This window comes from Oncorhynchus kisutch, linkage group LG21 (assembly GCF_002021735.2).
Source record: "Oncorhynchus kisutch isolate 150728-3 linkage group LG21, Okis_V2, whole genome shotgun sequence".
Taxonomy (NCBI): domain Eukaryota; kingdom Metazoa; phylum Chordata; class Actinopteri; order Salmoniformes; family Salmonidae; genus Oncorhynchus; species Oncorhynchus kisutch.
The window spans coordinates 17392849-17417165 of NC_034194.2; the positions used below are offsets into that span (position 1 = coordinate 17392849).

At 46.3% G+C, this 24317-nt stretch overlaps 1 protein-coding gene across 1 annotated transcript in view; it reads left to right on the forward strand.

Moving 5' to 3' along the window:
* Positions 1–23935, forward strand: part of man1a1 (mannosidase, alpha, class 1A, member 1) — a 158132-nt gene extending 134197 nt beyond the window's left edge. The window contains exons 6-12 of the mRNA XM_020455609.2: positions 1901–2024; positions 2342–2435; positions 9100–9215; positions 11079–11298; positions 12222–12394; positions 15264–15379; positions 20680–23935. Of these exons, the coding sequence (XP_020311198.1) occupies positions 1901–2024; positions 2342–2435; positions 9100–9215; positions 11079–11298; positions 12222–12394; positions 15264–15379; positions 20680–20812 (976 nt within the window). The 3' untranslated portion in view covers positions 20813–23935. The remainder of the gene's footprint in view (positions 1–1900; positions 2025–2341; positions 2436–9099; positions 9216–11078; positions 11299–12221; positions 12395–15263; positions 15380–20679) is intronic.
* Positions 23936–24317: the final 382 nt, after the last annotated feature.

The window sequence follows — 24317 nt, forward strand, 5'->3', positions numbered from 1 at the left end:
ACACGTGCATATATCCTCTCCATTCCAGGCTGTGGCAATCTGATTATGGATCTGGGCACTAACAATCATAAACACCAATTAGGTTTTCTGACCCAGGAACAGACGCTTTCTCTCCCTTTTCTTTCCTACCAGACATTTTGTGTGATTTTTTTTTTTTTTTTCCTCCCAGAATTTGTGTAACATGATTTAATCAGCTGTGTAATGAAAAACAAATTGTTTTGGCACAGCGTGTGGTTGAGGACAGGGGTTATTACAATACACACCCAGCTTTAAAAAGGTTGAGCAGTGTGTTCCTGGCTGCTTCTCCCTCTCTTCCCCTCCCTATGGCCCAGGCCACGGGAGCTGATGGATGTAGGGTCACGTTCCAAGGCCCTGTGTGTGCACGTTCATGCGTTGCCTGCATGCATGAGCCTAGCATTGGGGCAGGCCCTGGATCATTAGTGATGGTGGAAGATAATTTCAGCAATAGGAATGATGACATTGGAGGCAACACTAAGACCTTATGAATACACAATGTCATCGACTGGAGACCTCTGCATTGCCTGTCTGTTTCTCTAATGAATTCCGTGCTATAGGCTGTTGGGCTTTGTCAGCCCTTTTTTTGAAATACGGACCTGGAAAACCACTTCAACCCAATTCTTGGCACGGATAAAGGTCAAATTAGTTACACTAATGTTTATAAACAAGTTTGCTTTTCTAATGAAGTCAAAGGGATGCCAGTTCAATTTGGGAGTCTGGGTAGAATATGTTTTACATAGCACTCACTCTCGCACGCTCGCCCACACAGGGATATGTTTTACATAGCACTCACTCTCGAACGCACGCTCGCCCGCCCACACAGGGATATATTTTACATTGCACTCACTCTCGCACGCACGCACGCACACACACACGCTCGCCCACACAGGGATATGTTTTACATAGCACTCACTCTCGCACGCACGCACACACACCCGCTCGACCACACAGGGATATGTTTTACATAGCACTCACTCGCACGCACGCTCGCCCTCACAGGGATATGTTTTACATAGCACTCACTCTCGCACACACACGCACGCTCGCCCACACACACACACACACGCACGCTCGCCCACACAGGGATATGTTTTACATAGCACTCACTCTCGCACACACACGCACGCTCGCCCACACACACACACGCACGCTCGCCCACACAGGGATATGTTTTTGGCTCTTACCCTTTGGTCCCTCCAGCCCAGCTGTACTAGCCAGAACTGATTCATGCAGTGATAATGTTAGAAATCTCCCAGTGCTCGGTCTCTCACACAAAAGCTAGAATAGCAAAAGTGACACTAGTTATTATTTGGGGAGTCAATGATTACACACCATTAGCAGACTGAAATATGGTTAGTCCTAATACACACACTGGCCCATCAGGGTGACTCAGGAAGCGATATCACACAGGAAGCAGGGTAATAGAAAGAATTTAGAAGGACAGCTCTGTTTAAAAACAGGCAGCCCAGATACACATTGTGGTGGACATTTTTATATCACACACACTGTGGAGAGATAGTATCGGAGGAGTAATGTGTGGTCTTTTAAGTTAAGTTAATTTGGTGTGATGTTTAAACAGATGAGTACTATATCTAAAGTCACATTCCTAAGACAGGAGGAAGGTTTTGACCCCACTGACGTGTGTCGGGTTGACGTAAGTTAGCAGGTTTATGGAGGCGTGAGCTTTCTAGGGAATGTTTGTGTGGTGGGGTTTTGACTGAGGTAAATGTTTTGACTGAGGTAAGTGTTTTATGTTCTCTTCCTGTGCAGTGATGTTTGTTGGACCTGAGGTTTGGTAGAACTGTGTTTGGTGTTCTATGCAGTAACAGTGTTGTTTGGAGAAGCTGACTTAATTAGCTGCGTTGTCTTGTTGTCGCTGCAGTGGCATCGGGAGGAACTGGCCGTGGGCGTCTGGAGGCAGCAGCATCCTGGCGGAGTACGGCACCCTGCACCTGGAGTTCATGCACCTCTCCAAGCTGTCAGGGAACCCAGCCTTCGCAGAGAAGGTGAGAGCTTGGGAGACACAGCACATTCCATTCCAGCGCATTAACACCAAGTGTAACTGAGCACTCAGCCAGCCTGATGATGGGGTTATTCATAGCAGTGACCTTGATTACTATTCATGTTAACGCCTGTTCTGCAGGTAAATGCCTTCTTTCCGCTCTGAGCCACCGGCCTCTCTCTCTCTTATGCCTCCCTTAACTGCCGTTCCTGCAGTAAGGCCATTTAAAGTGCATTACTGTGCCATGCTGCTGGAAGATTAGGCGGCCATGAGGTATTTGCAGGGAGAAAGTAGAAACTATTTTCCTCCTCCTCCTCCTAGGTCATGAACATCCGGAAGGTTCTGAATCGACTGGATAAGCCCCAGGGACTGTACCCCAACTATTTGAACCCTAACAGCGGACAGTGGGGACAACGTAAGTCCCCCTCATCCCTCTCTCATCTCACCCCTCTCCTGTCTCATTCCTATCTCCCCTCTCACCATTTTCTCCCCTATTTCATCTCATCCCTCTCTCCCATCTAATCCCTTCCACCTCCCTCTGCATCACTGTTTAACCATCTCTCCTATCTTCCATCTTGCCCAGCCTTCTCTCTTTTCACCTCCTCTCATCCCTCTCTTCCATCTCACCTCTTTCCCTTTCCATTAGAGGTTCACCAGTGGCTGTCAATCGATGTTCCGCAGCCTGTAATTATCAAGGTATTTACAGCTGGGAGAGCCACTTCAGTTCAATATGAGCACTTCTGATTGAGTGGGCTGTGCATTAGAAGATTATGTAACTTAATGCTGCCCAGGGGGTGAGGGACATCGGGGAGAAATAAGTATCTGTGGCTAATGACAGTACTTAAACATGGTGAATACTGCCAGTAAAGTTAATTAGTCCTCTCTCGCTACAGTTCGGTCGTGATACCTCCACACAATACTACTCAAACTCTCCTGCTTCTTTGACTCAAGGCACCCCAACAGTTCAGTACCCCCATCCCTTGTATGGAGCAACTTCTGCATTGACATTACCCAGCTCCAGCCAGGCCACCTCTTGACAAAACAAGCTTCAGAACCAAGAATTGCCTGGTCGGTAATCTACGGCACAGTGAGGTGGCTGGGGAGAGGCGGTGGTGGGATGCAGTAACCCTGCAGTGTGTCCGTGCTCAGACAGCCCTGTGCCCAGCAGACAGCAGCTTGTGTGGATCCCTTCTCAAATTATTGTGTTTGTCTCTGAGCCACACAAAAGGTTAATGAGATGCACAGACCAGATCAGGCCAGACCAGTCCCTAGCTCAGCCATATGCTGCTGGCTGTATCATCCTGATGGACCCACTGCAATCTCTATCACACACACAGTAATTTGAATGCATATCTTAGCTGTTTTGTTTGTTTTGCTATTCTGTGCGATTACCTCCCACTGTGTGTGTGTGTGTGTGTGTGTGTGTGTGTGTGTGTGTGTGTGTGTGTGTGTGTGTGTGTGTGTGTGTGTGTGTGTGACCCTCTGTAATTGAATGGCCCCTCTACGCCCTCGCTGAAATGTCACGACGGATGAATACCCATACTAACTGTCTGTGTGTTTGTCTCTGCTGTAGTCCTGGTCAGGGGGGTCAGAGAGGGTTCAGCGCTAATGACTGACCGCTGTGCATCCAGCCCCTGGGTCAAACTGGGTGGAAGGGGAGGAAGAGGAGGGCAGCCGCCCGGCTTGTTTCTCATTCTCTCTGACAACTTGATCCATCCCACAGGGGGGTTTTTTGCGTACAGTTTACAGCTCCATAATTTAGTGGAGCATAGGTGGTGTTGACATCAGGTCACCCAGCAGAGTGATGTAGTGACCCAGGCCAGGGTGTAGTGAGGTGGGGGTGCCTGTCAGAGTCCTGTGTCTCTCTGGATGACTCTACATCGTTGGGTCTTTGAAAAATCACTTCTTAAGTCCCGTGTAGTAGTATTATTATAATTATCATTACAAGTAGCTATTCTGATGGGAGCCAGCCAGGTGAGGGAGAGAGTGGCTCTGTGAATTGCTGACTGACTAGGGGAAAGTAGCTGTACTACACCAGTAATGCCAAACCAAGCCTTAGAGAACACAGAGAAGGTTCTAAGACAAAAATTGCTAAAGGCACCTCTAAAAGTGTTTCTGGTCTACATGGTCAGTGTTAGCTGGAAGAAGAATTTCCAACTAGAAGAAAAACAACTCCATTGACAAATAGCCTGAAGTATAGGAATGCTAATGTTGGCTGTGACAAAAATGTAAAGCAATTTTTTTTTTTCAGGTTCGCACCAGAACCATTTGCCACCTGAGGATATTTTACATAAAGGTCACTTGTGATCTGTATTTACTGGTAGAGTAGACCTGAGGGGGATGTCATAGAAAAGGTCTTTCCATTCTCAGTGTTTCTCTGTCAAGGTACAGACGGCCTCTCAAAGGTCTGGTGATGCTGTTGTAGTTGTTTCAATACAAACCATCAGTACAGTGTCCCTTAGAGCCACATATCTGGCAGTCACATCTTCTTGTATGTGTGGAGCTGCCTAAGACATGGCCCACAGACATGACGGACATCGCATCAAACCAATGGCATAGACCGCAGACATGACTGTCATCCTATCACACCAATAACATGGCTTACAGTCATGAGGACATCCCACCGTTAGGGAGTGAATGTTATTTACAGTATATTAAGGGGTACATGGAGGTAATATTTTACCTGGACTTCCCTGAGCGTTTGGGGGGAAAAAACACGTTAACCCCCCCTACAAAATGGTCATTAAAACCAAATAGCAGGGAATATTAAATCCCTTATTAGTAGGCTATAAATGTTGCAGTTTAAAATTATATCAAATCAGTGGTTGAAATCGCCTGCTGTATTCATACCATATTCATGTTATCCGCAAAAAGGAGGCCTTTACCAATGTAACAGTTAAGGCCCGTCCACACCAAGGACTATAACGAACTGCTTTGGCGAACATCCACACTAGAGGAAAGTGTATCGTTCCGCATTATCCTACACCTGTCAATCAGTATCCTACACCTGTCGATCAAAGCATCCTACTGCGACGCTGTAGGCCTATTCATAAAGTGGTAACACAGACCATTCAGTGCTTCAGGGTGTGTTCATCGTCATAGTGACAACTGCAAATAATACTTCAGTGTAGGCTACATGTAGTTTAATGACAAGTATAATATATTAACTGGCATTTTAATGAAATGTAGATATTCAACAATAAACACTGTTTAGCCTGCTATTGCTTGTCTTGCCATGTCATTGCTTGCTTGTCTTGCCATGTCATTGCTTGTCTTGCCATGTCATTGCTTGTCTTGGCTTGCCATGTCATTGCTTGTCTTGCCATGTCATTGCTTGTCTTGCCATGTCATTGCTTGTCTTGCCATGTCATTGCTTGTCTTGCCATGCCATGTCATTGCTTGTCTTGGCTTGCCATGTCATTGCTTGTCTTGGCTTGCCATGTCATTGCTTGCTTGGCTTGCCATGTCATTGCTTGCTTGGCTTGCCATGTCATTGCTTGCTTGGCTTGCCATGTCATTGCTTGCTTGGCTTGCCATGTCATTGCTTGTCTTGGCTTGCCATGTCATCGCTTGTCTTGGCTTGCCATGTCATCGCTTGTCTTGGCTTGCCATGTCATCGCTTGTCTTGGCTTGCCATGTCATCGCTTGCTTGGCTTGCCATGTCATCGCTTGCTTGGCTTGCCATGTCATCGCTTGCTTGGCTTGCCATGTCATCGCTTGGCTTGGCTTGCCATGTCATTGCTTGGCTTGGCTTGCCATGTCATTGCTTGGCTTGGCTTGCCATGTCATTGCTTGGCTTGGCTTGCCATGTCATTGCTTGGCTTGGCTTGCCATGTCATTGCTTGGCTTGGCTTGCCATGTCATTGCTTGGCTTGGCTTGCCATGTCATTGCTTGGCTTGGCTTGCCATGTCATTGCTTGGCTTGGCTTGCCATGTCATCGCTTGGCTTGGCTTGCCATGTCATCGCTTGCTTGGCTTGCCATGTCATCGCTTGCTTGGCTTGCCATGTCATCGCTTGTCTTGGCTTGCCATGTCATTGCTTGTCTTGGCTTGCCATGTCATTGCTTGTCTTGGCTTGCCATGTCATTGCTTGTCTTGGCTTGCCATGTCATAGCTTGTCTTGGCTTGCCATGTCATTGCTTGTCTTGGCTTGCCATGTCATTGCTTGTCTTGGCTTGCCATGTCATTGCTTGTCTTGGCTTGCCATGTCATTGCTTGTCTTGGCTTGCCATGTCATTGCTTGTCTTGGCTTGCCATGTCATTGCTTGTCTTGGCTTGCCATGTCATTGCTTGTCTTGGCTTGCCATGTCATTGCTTGTCTTGGCTTGCCATGTCATTGCTTGTCTTGGCTTGCCATGTCATTGCTTGTCTTGGCTTGCCATGTCATTGCTTGTCTTGGCTTGCCATGTCATTGCTTGTCTTGGCTTGCCATGTCATAGCTTGTCTTGGCTTGCCATGTCATCGCTTGTCTTGGCTTGCCATGTCATCGCTTGTCTTGGCTTGCCATGTCATTGCTTGTCTTGGCTTGCCATGTCATCGCTTGCTTGGCTTGCCATGTCATTGCTTGCCTTGTTGCTCAAGTGGTTTGTAAGTGATTTTCATTTTTCTAATGGATGTCAATTATTTTGGCTCTTTTTCACTGTGCACATCACTGTCTATCCTGTGCAATCATTCAATACATCAGTGCAACAATGTTATCATCACTGGCCAGTGATACGCTCTCTAGCCGCAACTTTCCCCGGTGTGCATTTTCTACGCTGTAGGCATTCAGCAATTAGCAAGACCAACCTGCTTCTCTCCACATAAAAATACATCTAATATAGAATTTTGTAGCCTATAGATTTTCCGAGAGGACAAAAGTATGTGGACACCTGCTCGTCGAACATCTCATTCCAAAATCATGGGCATTAATATGGAGTTGGTCCACCATTTTGCTGCTATAACAGCCTCCACTCTTCTGGGAAGGCTTTCCACTAGATGTTGGAACATTGCTGCGGGGACTTGCTTCCATTCAGCCTCAAGAGCATTAGTGAGGTCAGGCACGGATGTTGGGCGATTAGGCCTGGCTCGCTGTCGGCATTCCAATTCATCCCAAAGGTGAACGATGGGCTTGAGGTCAAGGCTCTACGGGCCAATCAAGTTATTCCACACAGATCTCGACAAACCATTTCTGTATGGACTTTGCATTGTGCACGGGGGCATTGTCATGCTGAAACAGGAAAGGGCCTTTCCCAAACTGTTGCCACAAAGTTGGAAGCACAGAATTGTCTAGAATGTCATAGTATGCTGTAGCATTAAGATTTCCGTCCACTGGAACTAAGGGGCCTAGCGCGAACCATGAAAAACAGCCCCAGACCATTTTTCCTCCTCCACCAAACTTTGGGGTTGGCACTATGCATTGGGGCAATCCGCCAAACCCGGATTCGACCGTCGGACTGCCAGATGGTGAAGCGTGATTCATCACTCCAGTGAACGCGTTTCCACTGCTCCAGAGTCCAATGGCGACGAGCTTTACACCACTCCAACCGACACTTGGCATTACCCATGGTGATCTTAGGCTTGTGTGCGGCTGCTCGGCCATGGAAACCCATTTCATGAAGCTCCCGACAAACAGTTCTTGTGCTGACGTTGCTTCCAGAGGCAGTTTGGAACTCGGTAGTGAGTGTTGAAACTGAGGACAGACATTCTGTGAGCTTCTGTGGCCTACCACTTCGCGGCTGAGTCATTGTTGCTCCAAGACGTTTCCACGTCACAATAACTGCACTTACAGTTGACCGGAGCAGATTTATATGAAATGACAGGCAGCCTAGGTTAAACAGCCTAGGATCAACAAGAAACCCTTACATTATTGTGAAAATAACTTTTCACGATTTGTCGTATGTGTGCGACGCCATGCTTGTTGATTTTTGGTGCTTTCAAGAGAACTGGGAACTCAAATCATGACTTCAGTGGTCTTCAAGTCGGAGCTTTCGAAAGATGCCAGAGTTTCCGACTTTGAATTCAGAGTTGGATGAGTGTGTGTGTGTGTGTGTGTGTGTGTGTGTGAGACCAACGTCCAATTCAGCTGACATTTTAATTGATTACAAATTACATGACCCTCCTTCAACCTAGCTTCCTTTCCTGATGAAAACTGAGCAGTCAGGCGTTTCTTTTACGCTACGATAGATTAACGAGATCCTATCAGATCTCCAGTCCAATCAGACTGCAGGGCTGCAAGACAGTGTGATGTCTGAGTCCTCAGTTCGCAGGCAGTTTAATTTGTCCCTGTCCCTTGTCAATCAGATAGAGCCATGATCAGATCCTTGACCTTGTGTTCCCACTCTGACCTGCTGTTAACCCCTGTGGCATTGAGGGCAAGACCACACTTCACTACAAACTCTTCCTGGAGCTCTGTCCCTTTTATTACTGCTGACGTCTAATCTATATCCCCCAAACAAGGCTTTGGCTGTTAATGACATATACATATGTATGAGGGGGCATGACAATCACTATGATGAACAGCGGCTTGGCTTGACTGAGGCTCTCTCCCAGACCCTGGAGACTCATTCCTCACAGAGAGTGAAGTTGACAGGAGAGCACATCACCCGGCACAGCCCCACACCTCACTGACTGTCACAGGGACTGTCTCTCTTTTATACCCGGCTGTATCGCTGCTGCTCCCTGCACAGCTCAGTCGGTACTCACACAGTGACCGGGGACGTGCCGGGGGGGGACCTGATAAACTCATCAGAATGCCAATCTCCCCCTTGCAGACATCTTCCATACATCAGCCATCAAAGGAGACTAATCCCATTACTCCTGTAGCTTTGTTGGGCTCTGTTTGAAAAGGTGTCCCCGTCCCCTTGGCCAGGCCTATGCCAGACACGTCCCTTTGTCACTGAGGTTCGGAGGCTGAGCAGGTATTAAGGGGCCATCTTCCTGTGTAAACAGCCTCGGGTGCTGAGATGGCCGCCATCATTGGGCCATTCATCATCCTGAGGTGAGGCAGGCCACTGAGGAGGGAGGGCTGCTGCTGGCAAGATGAGATAGGTAAATTAAGCCTGGCTCCAGCATGACGCTCAAATCTTTCTGTCCTGTAGATCACGTGTCAGTGGGCGGCCTGGGAGACAGCTTCTATGAGTACCTGCTCAAGGCTTGGCTGATGTCAGACAAGACGGACGAGGAGGGCAAGAAGCTCTACTATGACGCTCTGCAGGTAAACCCTCAAGACACCTTACCTAGCCTACACACCTCTCCTCTCTTCTCTCCCGTCCTCTCCTCTCCCCCACTCCCATCCTCCCCACCCCACTCCCCTCTGCTCCTCTTCTCCTACTCATCCTTTCTTCTCTCCTACTGAGATTTAATGGCTACAGTACCCGTGCATTCCGAAGCGCTGACTAAACCTTTTCACGAGGCTCTTTTGACCTCCATTGAAAGCTTCTTTTGTCAACGCGATAACAACAGTTGGAGTTCTTAAATGACTGAACAGTCCGAGTCGGAAAGCAGTACCAGTTGTGTGGGTTGCTATGTGAAAGCAAGACGTGCTACGCCAGGCAGGGGTTATCTCTGAGTGTGAAGTACTAACCGCACTCCACAGAAGCTGGAGGAGTGAGTAAGTGGGGTTGGAGGAAGCTTTCAGTGGATGGGGGTCAACCAGAATCAGAGCTCTATCTGGTGAGATGTGCTCTGAATGCTGCTAGCCAAATTGTTTCATTAGAGCCAAGCCTCCTGTCCTGTTGGAGATAATAATGTTGTTCTCCGTACGGCGGTCCACAAGGACCCAGACTGCTCCAGGATATTACCCTCCCTCCATTCCACTCCCAGCCAGCCTTGTTTCCCCACCACAACTGCCTACCTACCAACCCGCTTGTCTGCCATCCACCTGGGCGAGACACCACAAGCAGGTCACCCACAGCGAGAGGGTCCCTATTGCCATGCCAAGCCGTCCTCCATTTGTGTCAGACAGCCTGAAAGGCAGCTGGTTAGGAACAGACTCTGTTCACTTATTAATGGCTCCTTGGCATCCTCGCCTCAGCGCCGGCCCAGCCTACATGCTCTCTATCCTCCCGATGAGAAACGAAGCAGCCAGTGCTGAACAAGATGTGCCGCTGCCTGCCTCTGTCCAGGTCTGTTTGTTCTCGAAGCACTAGTAGTCTGAGGCTGAGATTGAAGGAAATGGCCTGAGATTTTTTTTTTTTTCTTCTTCTCAGCAGGAAAAGGCTGGGCTGTTGCTAAACAGGATATAGGCTGCCTTTTAAAGAGACCAAAGGAAATGAAATAACCAGTTTAGGAGAATATTAATCGGCTGATTTTCTGTGGCGGAACACGCCAGGCAATGCCCACCCGCATATAGACGGCCCCATTTACGTGATGGGTCACACACTACAAAAGCACAGATCTGAATTATCTTTTAAAAACGTAATTGCTTTCGGGAGATTTGCAATATTACATTTTCTTGGGTTTTCCCTCGGCAGGAGAAAAGCAAACTCAATGAATATGAAAATAAATGTGCCAAATGAAGCGCTGAACAACGAGGCGCATCAGAGAATGCACCGGAGATAGTATAGCGTTTCAAGCTGCCGTCGACTCGCTGCACATATTTATTCCATATGTTAAAAGGCAGGATTTTTACTCTCTCATCGGTAATGGCCGTGTAATAACCGTGTGTTGTCTGTCAGTTGTGATCTTACTGTATTGGACACCTGCTGTGTGGCTAGCGGAAGATACAGGCCGTCGTTTTGAATCATTTGTGATCCTCCTGGTGTCGTGTCTCGCCGTGGATGAAACGCAGCCCGCCATTCCAGAATGTCTCGGGATAAAGTGGCCCTCCCGTCTACAGTAAAAGCCAGGGACAAATAGGAGCAGCGTTCTGTGTCCACGCCACACAAGCAAATGCATAATACTGGCCACCAGCTGGGGCCCCTGGTTTTCAAACAACATCCGTTTTATCAAGGTTAACAATGCTGTTTGGGTGGTATTTATTAATGTTCCACTCCATTTGTAGTGGGAAGGGCCCCGGTCTGGGACTGGGGTTGGATAGACGGCTCACCTGTATGCCGTTCTTGTCATTGTCCTCCAGGCCATTGAGACCAGTCTGATGAGGAAGTCCAGCGGGGGACTGACGTACATCGCTGAGTGGAAGGGCGGCCTGCTGGAGCACAAGATGGGTCACCTGACGTGCTTCGCCGGGGGCATGATCGCCCTGGGGGCCGACGGAGCTCCCGAGGACAAGACGGGTCACCAGATGGAGCAGGCCGCAGAGATCGCCCGCACCTGCCACGAGTCCTACGCCCGCACCAGTGAGTCTGACTGACCCCCTCATATGTGGGGCACACCAGTGTCCCTGTCTCCCTCTACAGCAGGGGTAGGCTAAGAAACTCTTCCTCTCCCTCTACAGCAGGGGTAGGCTAAGAAGCTCTTCCTCTCCCTCTACAGCAGGGGTAGGCTAAGAAGCTCTTCCTCTCCCTCTACAGCAGGGGTAGGCTAAGAAGCTCTTCCTCTCCCTCTACAGCAGGGGTAGGCTAAGAAGCTCTTCCTCTCCCTCTACAGCAGGGGTAGGCTAAGAAGCTCTTCCTCTCCCTCTACAGCAGGGGTAGGCTAAGAAACTCTTCCTCTCCCTCTACAGCAGGGGTAGGCTAAGAAGCTCTTCCTCTCCCTCTACAGCAGGGGTAGGCTAAGAAGCTCTTCCTCTCCCTCTACAGCAGGGGTGGGCTAAGAAGCTCTTCCTCTCCCTCTACAGCAGGGGTAGGCTAAGAAGCTCTTCCTCTCCCTCTACAGCAGGGGTAGGCTAAGAAGCTCTTCCTCTCCCTCTACAGCAGGGGTAGGCTAAGAAACTCTTCCTCTCCCTCTACAGCAGGGGTAGGCTAAGAAACTCTTCCTCTCCCTCTACAGCAGGGGTAGGCTAAGAAACTCTTCCTCCCAGGTGAGGTGATATTAGTTCTGAAGCCCAGACAAAAGGAGGTGTAGGACTCAACCACAGCTCACACACACACACCCCACACACCCCTCTTTAGAGCAAGCCAGTGTGAAATGAAAGATTAATGAGCGTTGAGCCTGTTTTCTCTCTGAGGCCAGAGGGGCTGCTGGGTAAGTAGAGCGTAGTGCCAGCCAGGTTAAAATCTTTTGTTATTTTTTATATATTTTGTTTTGCTCATCACCTTCTACTAGATCTGGTTGGAGTTTTTCACAATGTTGTCTTCTTCCTTGCTTCCCCCTCTTCCAGCCCTGAAGTTGGGCCCAGAGGGGTTCAGGTTTGACGGTGGCGTGGAGGCCATCGCCACACGGCAGAACGAGAAGTACTTCATCCTGAGGCCTGAGGTCATCGAGACCTACATGTACATGTGGAGGTTCACCCACGACCCCAAGTACAGAGAGTGGGGCTGGGAGGCTGTGCAGGTGAGAACTATCATCCTTCAGAATTATCCCACCACAGTCCTATCTGTCATGTTTGTTTTCATCCTGTCCCCTCCTAGCCTCCACTGAGAAGAGACTCTTCCTCTTAGAACTTTGACAGTGAATTTAACATTTTTAATTTGACCTTTATTTAACTAGACAAGTCAGTTAACCTGTCTAGGACCCCCTCAACAGCCAGTGATAGTGCAGGGCGCCAAATTCAAAACAACAAAGATCTCATAATTAGAATTCCTCAAGCATACAAGTATTTTACACCATTTTAAAGATGAAATTCTTGTTAATCCAGCCACAGTGTCTGATTTCAAAAAGGATTTACAGCGAAAGCACCACAAACGATTATGTTGGGTCACCACCAAGCCACAGAAAAACACAGCCATTTTTTCCAGCCAAAGAAAGAAGTCACAAAAAGCAGAAATAGAGAAAATTAATCACTAACCTTTGATCTTCATCACACTTCATGTTACACAATACATGTATGTTTTGTTTGATAAAGTTCATATTTATATAAAAAAAATCTGAGTTTACATTGCCGCGTTACGTTCTAGAGAGAGCCACATCAATTTACAGAAATACTCTAAACATTGATAAAGATACGACTATTATTATTATTATTTTTTTATTTTACCCCCTTTTCTCCCCAATTTCGTGGTATCCAATTGTTAGTAGTTACTATCTTGTCTCATTGCTCCAACTCCCGTACGGGCTCGGGAGAGACGAAGGTCGAAAGCCATGCGTCCTCCGAAACATAACCCAACCAAGCCGCACTGCTTCTTAATACAGCGCGCATCCAACCCGGAAGCCAGCCGCACCAATGTGTCAGAGGAAACACCGTGCACCTGGTGACCTGGTTAGCGCACTGAGGCCAGCCCACCACAGGAGTCACTGGTGCGCGATGAGACAAGGATATCCCTTACGGCCAAACCCTCCCTAACCCGGACTCTAGGCCAATTGTGCGTCACACCACGGACCTCCTGGTCGCGGCCGGCTGCGACAGAGCCTTGGCGCGAACCCAGAGTCTCTGGTGGCACAGCGAGCACTGCAATGCAGTGCCCTAGATCACTGCGCCACCCGGGAGGCCCTCAAGATATGACTATTATACATGGAACTTTAGATAAACTTCTCCTTAATGCAACCGCTATGTCAGATTTCAAACAAACTTTACGGAGAAAGCAAACCATGCAATAATCTGAGTACAGCCTTTAGACAACAAAGCAGCCATAAAGATACCCGCCATATTGGGTAGTCAACATTACTCAGAAATAGCATTTTAAATATTCACTTACCTTTGATCTTCATCAGAATGCACTCCCAGGAATCCCAGTTCCACCATAAATGTTTGATTTGTTCGATAATGTCCATCAGTTATGTCCAAATATCTTCTTTTGTTAGGGCGTTTGGTAAACAAATCCAAAAGCGCGTTCAGGTCGCGCCGAACGTCGGACAAAAAGTTCCATTACAGCCCGTAGAAACATGCCAACCTAAGTATGGCATCAATCTTTAGGATGTTTTTAACATAAAACTTAATTAATGTTCCAACCGGACAATTCCTTTGTCTGTACAAATGAAGTGGAACGTAGCTACCTTTCACGTGAGTGCGCCAGACCGAGGCTGTGGCACTCTGCCAGACCACTCACTCAATGAGCCCCTCCTTTAGAGTAGAATCCTCAAAACAGGTTTTAAATACTGTTGACATCTAGTGGAAGCCTTGGGAAGTGAAACATAATGAATATCACCCTGTATATTCAATGGGGGCTGAGTTGAAAAACTACAAACCTCAGATTTCCCACTTCCTGGTTGGATTTTTCTCAGGTTTTCGCCTGCCATATGAGTTCTGTTATACTCACAGACATCATTCAAACAGTTTTAGAAACTTCGGTGTTTTCTATCCAATACTAATAATAATATGCATATATTAGCATCTGGGACAGAGTAGGAGGCAGTTCACTCTGGGCACGCTATTCATCCAAAAGTGAAAATGCGGCCCCCTATCCCAAAAAGGTTAAGAACAAATTTGTTTTTACAATGACGGCCTACCCTAACCCGGATGACGCTGGGCCAATTGTGCGCCAACCCTATGGGACTCCCAATCACGGCCGGTTGTGAAACAGCCTGAAATCAAACCAGGGTCTGTAGTGACGCCTCTAGCACTGAGGTGCAGTGCCTTAGACCGCTGCCCCACTCGGGAGCCCAAAAAGTGAAAAGGGCTCTTGTACGCCAACAGACCCCTGTTCATTGTGATGTGTAGACTCATTCAGGTCTACGCACCGCTAGTTCTGAGTACAGTAGTCATTAAAACCTCTGAGACTCTTCCTTCCTCCATACACTCCTCTCTCTCTCTCATTGCTATGCGGCAACAGATCAGAACAATGGTAATGTTGAATGCTGATTGCTCAGATCCCAGAGCCATGCTGTTGTATCCACTAATGACATGAGATTACCTCTGATGGGCCTTGTGTTAGCCATAAATATGATCTGGAGCCTGCCTGCCTGCCTCTCTGCCTGTCTGCAGATAACTCCTCCTCCTGCCCTCAGCCCTCATTCAGCCAGGGTGGATGTGTAAACACTGCAGCCCCAGCTCCATCCTCCTCAGCTCCATTTTCTTCCTGAGTCATATTGCCTAATGCAGCCTCCTCTCCTCTTCCCCCCCACCTGCAGGCAGAGCAGCCACACTGAAGGGAAATATGCTAGTTCAACAACAAGCGAACACCACCGTGCATACCTCTACAACACCCTGCCATAAGAAACAGAGTCAACTCAACACTTTTTCACCCTCCGTTCTCTCATTCTTCTCCCTCTCTATTTTCTGTTCTCTCTCTCTTTTTCTCTCTCTCTCTTTCCTTCTGTCTCTCAGGCTCTGGAGAAGCACTGTCGTGTGGAGGGAGGCTACAGTGGAGTGAGAGACGTCTACGCCACCAGCCCCAACCATGACGACGTCCAGCAGAGCTTCTACCTGGCAGAGACACTCAAGTAAGGCGCTAACACACACACATTGTCAACTTACTCTGCTAAGAGCCATCTGGAGACATAGCATTGACATTTTGGCCTTGCCATTAGAGAGGAATAAAAATCAATCTTGTCAGAAAATCGATCTGTTTTGTTTTGCATCCTTGTCATCATACTTCCTCCCCCCAGAACCGTTCCTTGAATAATTATAGTATTGGATTTGTTTGACAATATAATGGTCACATATGTATAGAAGTAATTGTCCTCCCTATAAGGCCATTATTCTCTCCTGGACAGATCTACCTAAACATAACTGGTACCGTAGAATCTGTTGGGACAAAATGGGGTGCAGTGGATAAAGAGAAGCAGTTGTTTGGGTTTTTCGTCACTGGGTATTTGGACAAATCATGATTTCGCAGGTGTTCGCATCTTTCGGATTTCGGAAGGGGAGGGTACATTCGGCCCGTAACTTGCTAAGAGGTTAGAACTCCTCGTTCCAGTTCCGCACCTCGTTTTAGCATCTCTTCATCTCTTCTCTTAATGGGCAATATTTCCACTTTTCAACCTCATATTCATCATCTCCAGCACCAAACCAGTATCTACATATTTGACCGACCGGCTCGATTCGGTCTTATATATTAACATTTTTAATAGTGTTTTTTTACATTGGATAAAAGTAGATACTTTCCAAAAAAAAGTAGATAGAGCTAGAAAATTGTATATCATACACAACAGTTGAGGAACTAAGGGAAAGTAATTCTGCTTTGAAAGTTGATAAATTTGTAACCCCACTTTTGAGAAAATGGCCCTTGAACTACTGTAGAGCTTTTCTTTGTCTACACCCATTAAGCATCGTCAACACCCTCTTAAGCCTTAGCCCCACCCATCTCTTTAAGGATTCACATGTGAGGCCACGTGCTAAACAGAGTGAATACGATAGTGTACTTAACAACCAAAGATTTCAAGACTGAAGGCTGGTTTACGTCTATCTATGTCAATCTGCACGTCTGTAGACAGTTGTCGCAGTGACATCATTAACATTTTGTTGTCATCCGACATCAGACTTATCTTTGTCGTTATGAAAAAGTATTAGCACAAAAACGACAGGCTGCATGACATCAGCAGCCTGGTGGTCCAAAATACCATAACTGGTTTATTTTAACACCAATTAACCTGTCTGTTTAAAAATGTATTTAGTATCTGTTTATCTAGAAAAACGGGTAACTAAAAGCAGGACATTCTACTGGAGAATTTTACAACTTGGACACTGTCTCATTGGCCTAACGTTATATCCTAATTTGACTTTGGTGCAGGTCATGTTGTTCTTCACATTGACATACAAGTTTGTTATTAAGGCACCTGAAAGTTCACTTGTTCTAGAAGGCATTTCTAACTTTTTTTTAACTTGATATATTTTTTAACAAAACTTAGAAGTGCACCGTTTTCACATGTTGACACTAGTATTGTGCTGGAGATAATAAAAATTTGGTTGAAAAAGTGGTGGAGTTGGCCTTTAACACGTATGGATCCAAAACTTGATCGAGCAGCTGATTATTTACGTGAGACTTTAGTTCTGGGTTAACCAAGATTATAAGGCCATATAGAGGAACATTGTCTATATCCAGGCAATGTTTTCCTGGTAAAGAGAGTCACACCTACATTTTGTTTCATGACACCAAAAACCTGCTCTAGTATTTCATCACACCCTAAATAACAGACACGTCTCTGTGTTTTGTGTTCTCTGACAGCTTCCTGACATTCAGTTTGTTTGAACACTTCAAAACAGATCAGAAGTAGAATGTCTTTCCCCCAATGAGCACTCACTTCACCTCTGTCTGTGCTGTGCCTGCTGGCCTCTGAGGAGAAACAACTGACGTCCTGTGTGTATTGTCTTGTCACGGCCGGCTCAGACAGGCAGGCTTCTGCTAGCACAGTGTGCACTGTACTACAGGGACCTCAGCAGTCGCACACAGAGACCGATAAGAGGAGGCAGACTGCTTTTACTGAGCCCTTATACCCTCTCTCGCTCTCTGAAAATCTCTCTCTCTCTCTCCTTTCTCTCTCCTCTCTCTCTCGTTCACTATTGATAATAGCGCAATGCCTGGGGGGTTAGACAGACCATATAATGTGGGTCCAGTGAGATAGGCTCATTGTAACATATCTCTTACCGGCGTATAGATGGGTCTCTCTGTCTACTGTCCAGTCTAATCCTGGTCTGAGAGAGATTTAACCCCCCCCCCCCCCCCCCCCCCCCCCCCTCTATGGTTTCTATGGCGTATCAGTGGTGTTGTTTTGCTCCCCTCTTGTGGGAGCCTTGTCAAAGCACTCTGGTGTTACCTTATAAAGAGGTCACAGGCTCTTTGTCCCTGCTCTGTCTCCCCACACTGCTCTGCTCTGGGGGCTAGGGGCTGTAAGGACAGCCACGTCACCATGACTGACAGATAACACCAAGCTGCATGCAGGAGAGGGGGAGAGAGGGAGAGAAGGAAATGGAAAGAGGTGGAGACCTGGGGGAGACAGGAAAAAAATACAGGTTCAAGGTTGGGAGAGAAAGGATCCAAGAGAGGTAAGTGAGGACGTCTTGCTGTAACAGTTGACAACCACAGCAGCAACAGTAACAAATACGTCCCCGTTTCCCTCCTTCTGTGCAGTAAACAACTCTGTGGCACTTTGATTTTGTGTTATTTTTCCTTTTTTTGCCCAAACCCCCGAACACCTGGGCTAATCTGCCTCTCTGACTGATGCTTATATGAAATGCTGTGTGAGTCCCGCCACCTAATAGAGCTGTTAAACTTCTCTAGCATTTCATTTAATGGTGTTGGAAAGTGCTGCAATTTTGCGAATAGGGTCTCTCCAAATGCCAGGACTCCCCAAATGACTCGTTTACTAATGCTTGCAAAATCCATCTTTTAGGCTCTGGCTCTCCCTTTCTCCCTACTTTCTCCCTCTCTTTACCTCTTTCTGTCTCACCCTCTTTCTTCCTGAATCCCCTTTCTCTCCATGGCTCTCCTCCTTCTCTCCATCGCTCTCCTCCTTCTCTCCATCGCTCTCCTCCTTCTCCATCACTCTCCTCCTTCTCTCCATCGCTCTCCTCCTTCTCTCCATCGCTCTCCTCCTTCTCTCCATCGCTCTCCTCCTTCTCTCCATTGCTCTTCTCCCTCTCTCCATCGCTCTTCTCCCTCTCTCCATCTCTCTCTCAGCCTCCTGGCCAGGGTTCTCCTGCCTTTGCGTGAGGTCAAATTAGCAGTAATGACTAAATGTAAAGCTGTATGTCTGGCTGTTTGCTTTACTTGGCTCGTCACACTAGCGACTCCTTGTGGCGGGCCGGGTGCCTGCAGGCTGACATCCGGTCATCAGGTGAACAGTGTTTCCTCCGACACATTGGTGCGGCTGGCTTCTGGGTTAAGCGGGCGGGTGTTAAGAAGCGCGGTTTTGCGGGTCATGTTTCGGAGGATGCATGACTCGACCTTCACCTCCCAAGCCCGTTGGGGAGTTGTAGCGATGAGACAAGATCGAAATTGGGGCGAAAAAGGGGGTAAAATACAACACCAACAAAATAAAAAATATAATAAAGAAGGATGCTGTGCTGCTATGACTTAATGAGTTAGTTGTGTCTCACTACACATTACTAGTGGAGTGAAATGAGGCTTTGGGTTCTGAGAACGCTGGGGGCTGGTGCGAGGGGAATTTGACTGTTGTCATTAGTGACTGAAGTATTACATTTTTGTTTTTATTATTTTTGTTTTTTTAAACTACTAATTGACTGATGTCAGTTAATTCAAGTTAGTTTTTTTTCTTTCCGTGAGCTCAATACGCAAATTGCACAGTTTCTCTAGAGATCAATCAGATCCAGCCTGAAGTATGCGATGTAGTAGGGAGTTGTTGTAACGTTTGTCGTCGGAAAGGAGACCAAGGTGCAGCGTGGTAAGTGTTCATGATTCTTTAATTACTCAGAACACCAAACAAAGAATAACAAACGTCACGTTCTGCAGGCTTCACAGAGCTAACAAAAAACAAGATCCCACAAACACCAAAGGGAGAATGACAACTTATATGTGATCCCCAATCAGAGACAACGATAAACAGCTGCCTCTGATTGGGAACCACACTTGGCAAGAAACAAAGAAATAGAAAACATAGAAATAAAGAAACTAGAATGCCCACCCTATTCACACCCTGGCCTAACCAAAATAAAAGCCTCTATGGCCAGGGCGTGACCGTTGTAGTTTCTACATAGTTTATGCGATAAACAAATTAGAATATTGGCCTGTATTCTACATAGTTTAGCGCATAAAGCGTGGTAATGAACTACAATGGCCATAATCCATTGCGCATCTACGGAAGAGGCACAAGAATGCGCAGTCACGAGGTGATATCGAGAGCAGCTGTTGCTTCGCGGTATCTCTACCTGAACATACATGATCAAAGTGATTTGATAGTTGATATTCAGCAGTCATAAAAGTATGCCTTATTTACATTGAAGAACTACTAAAATGGTGACTTTGTCAGACGGCACAGGCAGCAGCTCTATAGAGATGAGATGATGACATGGAATGAAAACATAGCCACCAAATAAAACAAATGTAAGATACACAACATCAGAAATATTTCATTAAAGTGAATAGTAATCGGCTGTCATCACCATCATGGGATTTTTCTAATCTGTTTTATTCTGTGTTACAACATTCAACCCACATTTTTAATAATGAAACTGAACAGATCTCAAAAAACACTAATCGCTCAGACTACTCTGCTTCTCCTCACTCTGGAAATGGAGTGGCGCCCGCAAGGTTACCGTGGCTATGCAGGGCGGGCGTGGCGTCATCCAATCCCTGTCCATTTTATAGTCTGTAAATTTTAACGAGTGTCACATCTGCACCTGATTAAGGACTTTTAGGGTATAGGCCCTCCTGCACTCCAACTGCTGCTGCTGGGCTCAACTTTTTGGATTTGCGACTTCACGCCGAGCCCAATAGCTGTTGGCAGGCGGCAGGAAACATAAATTGTTTCGAGTCTTGTCGTTTTAATTTATTTATCATTCTACATTGTTTGCTTGGCTCACCCCAAGCTTGGCAGGGAAAATATTGGCATGGGAGAGTTGCTGAACTGTTTGTTCCCGTAGTTGGTTTTGGGATTTGTGAGACCGTTCCACTGTCCTCTCTGACACTCTCAGACATCTAGTGGATGTTCTCGCAGTCTGATGCACTCATGGACATCAAGTAGGAGTAGAGGTTGTTGATGTAAATATCTGGGTTCTCTTAAGGCCTCATGTTGATCAGAAATTAGTGTTTGAACTAAACTGAGTCTCGCTCTCCTTCCCTCAGATATCTGTTCCTGCTGTTCTCTGATGACGACCATCTTCCTTTCGAGCACTGGGTGTTCAACACAGAGGCCCATCCCCTCCCTGTCATCAAGAAGGAGATGACGGACACAGACAAGCCCAACCAGCTGGAATAGAGTGGACCACCCCCTGACCTGACTCCACCCATCTCGGAACTCCTCTATCCCCTCCCTCTCTGAGCAGTGGGTGGGGCTGTCTATTTTACTCCTCCCCCACTGTGGGTGGAGCTCACCCAGGCAGGTCACTCCCCTGGTAGACTGGACTCACTCCTGTTTTTGAGTCCATGATCAAACCAGATGGAACCGGACCGGGCTGCCTGCCTCTCCTGACCCAGACTGCCCTCTACTGGGGACTGGGAACCACCACTCAGAACCACCTCGTCCATGAGTGCTTGTCTTGTCATCGTGTAGAGATAACAATCAGTCTGCATGCTGCCCTCCCCTCCCAGTGCTGTAGAGGCTGTAGGATTTACCCTCCTCTGTGAGGAGAACAGGACACTACTACGCTGTAAGATTCACCATCACTCAAAAAAAGCCATACTGATTTGAATACAGCTTTATCATTTTCTTTCCATGTATTTCGGGTATGTGATTGTGGGTGTGACTGAAAACAGATTTTATGTCAATCAACATATTATCGGATTTGGGTTGTTCTTATCGTAAATATGATTTTAGTCGCACTTAAACAATGGACCATTTAGGTGTATTTCTGTTAAAGACCCAGAGCTTGATTCTCACCTGCTCTATAGCTGAAATCCAGTCAAAATAGTGCCTTTCCATCTGAAATAGTCTATCGAATAAGCAGTTCAGGCAAATTGCAAGGCTTTTATTTATACAGGTAGTCTGGTAGTTAGCAGATGGTCCAGGTGGCATTGGCTGAAGGTTTTATCACCTTTACCACACTGCCATCTAGTTTTGGACAACCAGTACTACAACAGTCCAGTCCTCCAGTCATTTGAGTGTAGCAGGTCGCAGTAGGTTTATAAAGGGGATGAAGTCACAGGGAAAAGACCTGCAGTGAGGACAACCTCTCAGTTAATGAAGTGGACACATTTACCGTTTAGCTTGGTCCCTTCTTCCTGAAATATGGAACGTGTTGGGAAAGTAGAGTTCATCCCTTCTATCAACATGTCATCAATTCATTCAGCCTAGTCAGTTTGTCAGAGCTCACTTTATTTCCCAACCCCCATCAACATGTTCCTTTGTTCTTAAATCGACAAAGTTGCCGTGTGTTTTTGTTTTTTCTTTATTAGAGGCAAAGGTAAAGACAATGAATCCCATGTGATGTAAAATAGTTGCTATGCTGATCATTTATTCCGTAGTACATTGGAAGGAAGTTTTGGGATCAGGCCCCTTGGTGGCACTGTGGAGAGCGAGGGCACTGTGTTGTGGATTATTTGGGAGTTGGGGGAGACCAGGGCAGAGTCGGACCAAGAGCTTGGTAGTCAATCATATGGAACGAATGCATCGTATGAATGAATGTACCATCAAATGTGATGTTTAAGATTATTTTGCCTTCGTTGTTCTTAATTTGTTGATTTGTTTGTTGATTCCTTTCTTCTGGAAAGCACAAAACGCTGAAGGAATGTGTCGTGGTACCCATCAGAAGAAGCTGTTAGTCCGTTCAGGAGAATAAGAGGAAGCACAAGAGGAGTTGTTTAGTTGTGTTGACATGCAATGAGAAGATGCAAGTAAGGTTCTCTGTTCACTACACTGGATGAAATCCACTCACATATGAACATGTAAACATGCTGAATACTGTATAGAGAAAAGAGGACCAATAGATTGAAATGGTCACATACGGGACACATCATACATAGACATTCACACTACACACACTCTCAAACACACTCATGACCATGGAAGTTTATGGACATTCAGACATGGACGTTAGAGAGAGTAGTGTGTTTGTTTGTAGGAAACCGTAGTCAAACAGTTCTGTTCTTCTGCGGTGTACTTTCACAGACAGGGGGCGCTGATGTTCCTAAAATGTCTCCCCATCCATCTTATTGGGAAATAGATGGGGTACGATCAAGAGGCCTTCATCTTTTTTTGAAGTCATATTCTGACCCTAGAAAATAGAGCAGAGGTTTAAGAAGCATCATTGATATCCGCCACCTGCTGAAGCTACTCTTCCAGGCCTCCTATTGAAACGCCAGCAGGGCAACCTCTGCTTTCTCTACTGTTCTTTAAAAAGACAAAGTCAAAGTAATCCCTGTTTACCTTACTGGAGGAAGCAATATTAATATCCATATATGTTGAGATCCCCCTCCACCTAGTTAATTATGGCAGCCATTCGGGCTCCAGGGAAGAGAGTATCACTCACTGTACACTGTAGATATGACATTGCTGCATTCACCGTCTCTGAGAGCCTAAAAGGCGCTGCATAGTCAATCCGACATCTGCATTGGCCGTGCAGCATTTACTGTGATACAGCCTCCTCTGCAGAAGTCAGGGCGTTCATACTTTGTGAGCTTTGCAGAGCAGTGCAGAGCTGTTGTCAAGGAAGTGAGTTTGTGTTTATACAGGACCTCCCGCCTTCACCTACCGTCAACCAATCATGTCAATGCGGAGCTATACAGAGCCTTCCGCATTGTTACAAAATTTGAGAGGCTCACAGGGGATGCGGTACGGAGCTCAATTTGGCCTCTGAGTGCCTCCAGAGGCGCCGCAATTACGTCACACCATCCATATGGCACCTCAGACCACGTTGTCAGATCAAGCATAAATTGTCTCTAAGTGTCTCCCGACTGTTGCAGCTTTCGGGAGCAGAAGGGATGACTCGTAGGAATACAGAAAACGGTAAAGTCGCTGTAAAATGAAAACATGACACATTTATTTTCCTCTTTCTTTCAGTATGCAGACTAGAAGACGTGCTGTTCATTTCCAATCGACTTTGTGGTTGAATATTGTGTTGACGATCTCTCGCATTACAATGCCTTTTATTTGTGAATCTCTTGTTAATGGTTTCGTGAAACAACCTCAGAAATGTAAACTGTACAATATTGCTGATAATCATTCCATTGCACATAGGTTATTTGGGTTAATGTTATTTTAATTTTGTGGGAAATTGTTATGTTTGTTTTTGTTTCTTTCATATTAAAATGTAAATATTCCATTCTACATTTATATAAATCTTACAAACTTATGGATGAAATGATGTTAATGAGCAGCAAAAATTTTCATAAACTATATTTGTTACACTTCTATTGTGAATAAAACAATCTTTTAATAGATAGACTTTTTGGTGTTTTCATTCTTAAATGTAATCTTGACCTCAATGATATTAGTCCTCCAATGGGTCAAATGTGTCTGATAATCAGAGGCTGTACAGGGCTCTCACCACTATGTTTTATCAGCGCTGTAAGAGAGGATACCAAACCACTTCCAAGTGAAGCTGTATGTATAGCTATTCTCCACTAGGTGGCAGAAGAGTATCAAAACATTGTATTGCTCCTCTTTCAACTCTGCTTGCTTTGTCTTGACCTTCAGACATGCTTATTGCATGTAGTTGTATGCGTCGTTAATCAATCAAATGTATTTATAATGCCCTTTTTACATCTGCAGTCGTCACAGTGTTTATACAGAAACCCAGCCTCAAACCACAAATCAATCAATCAAA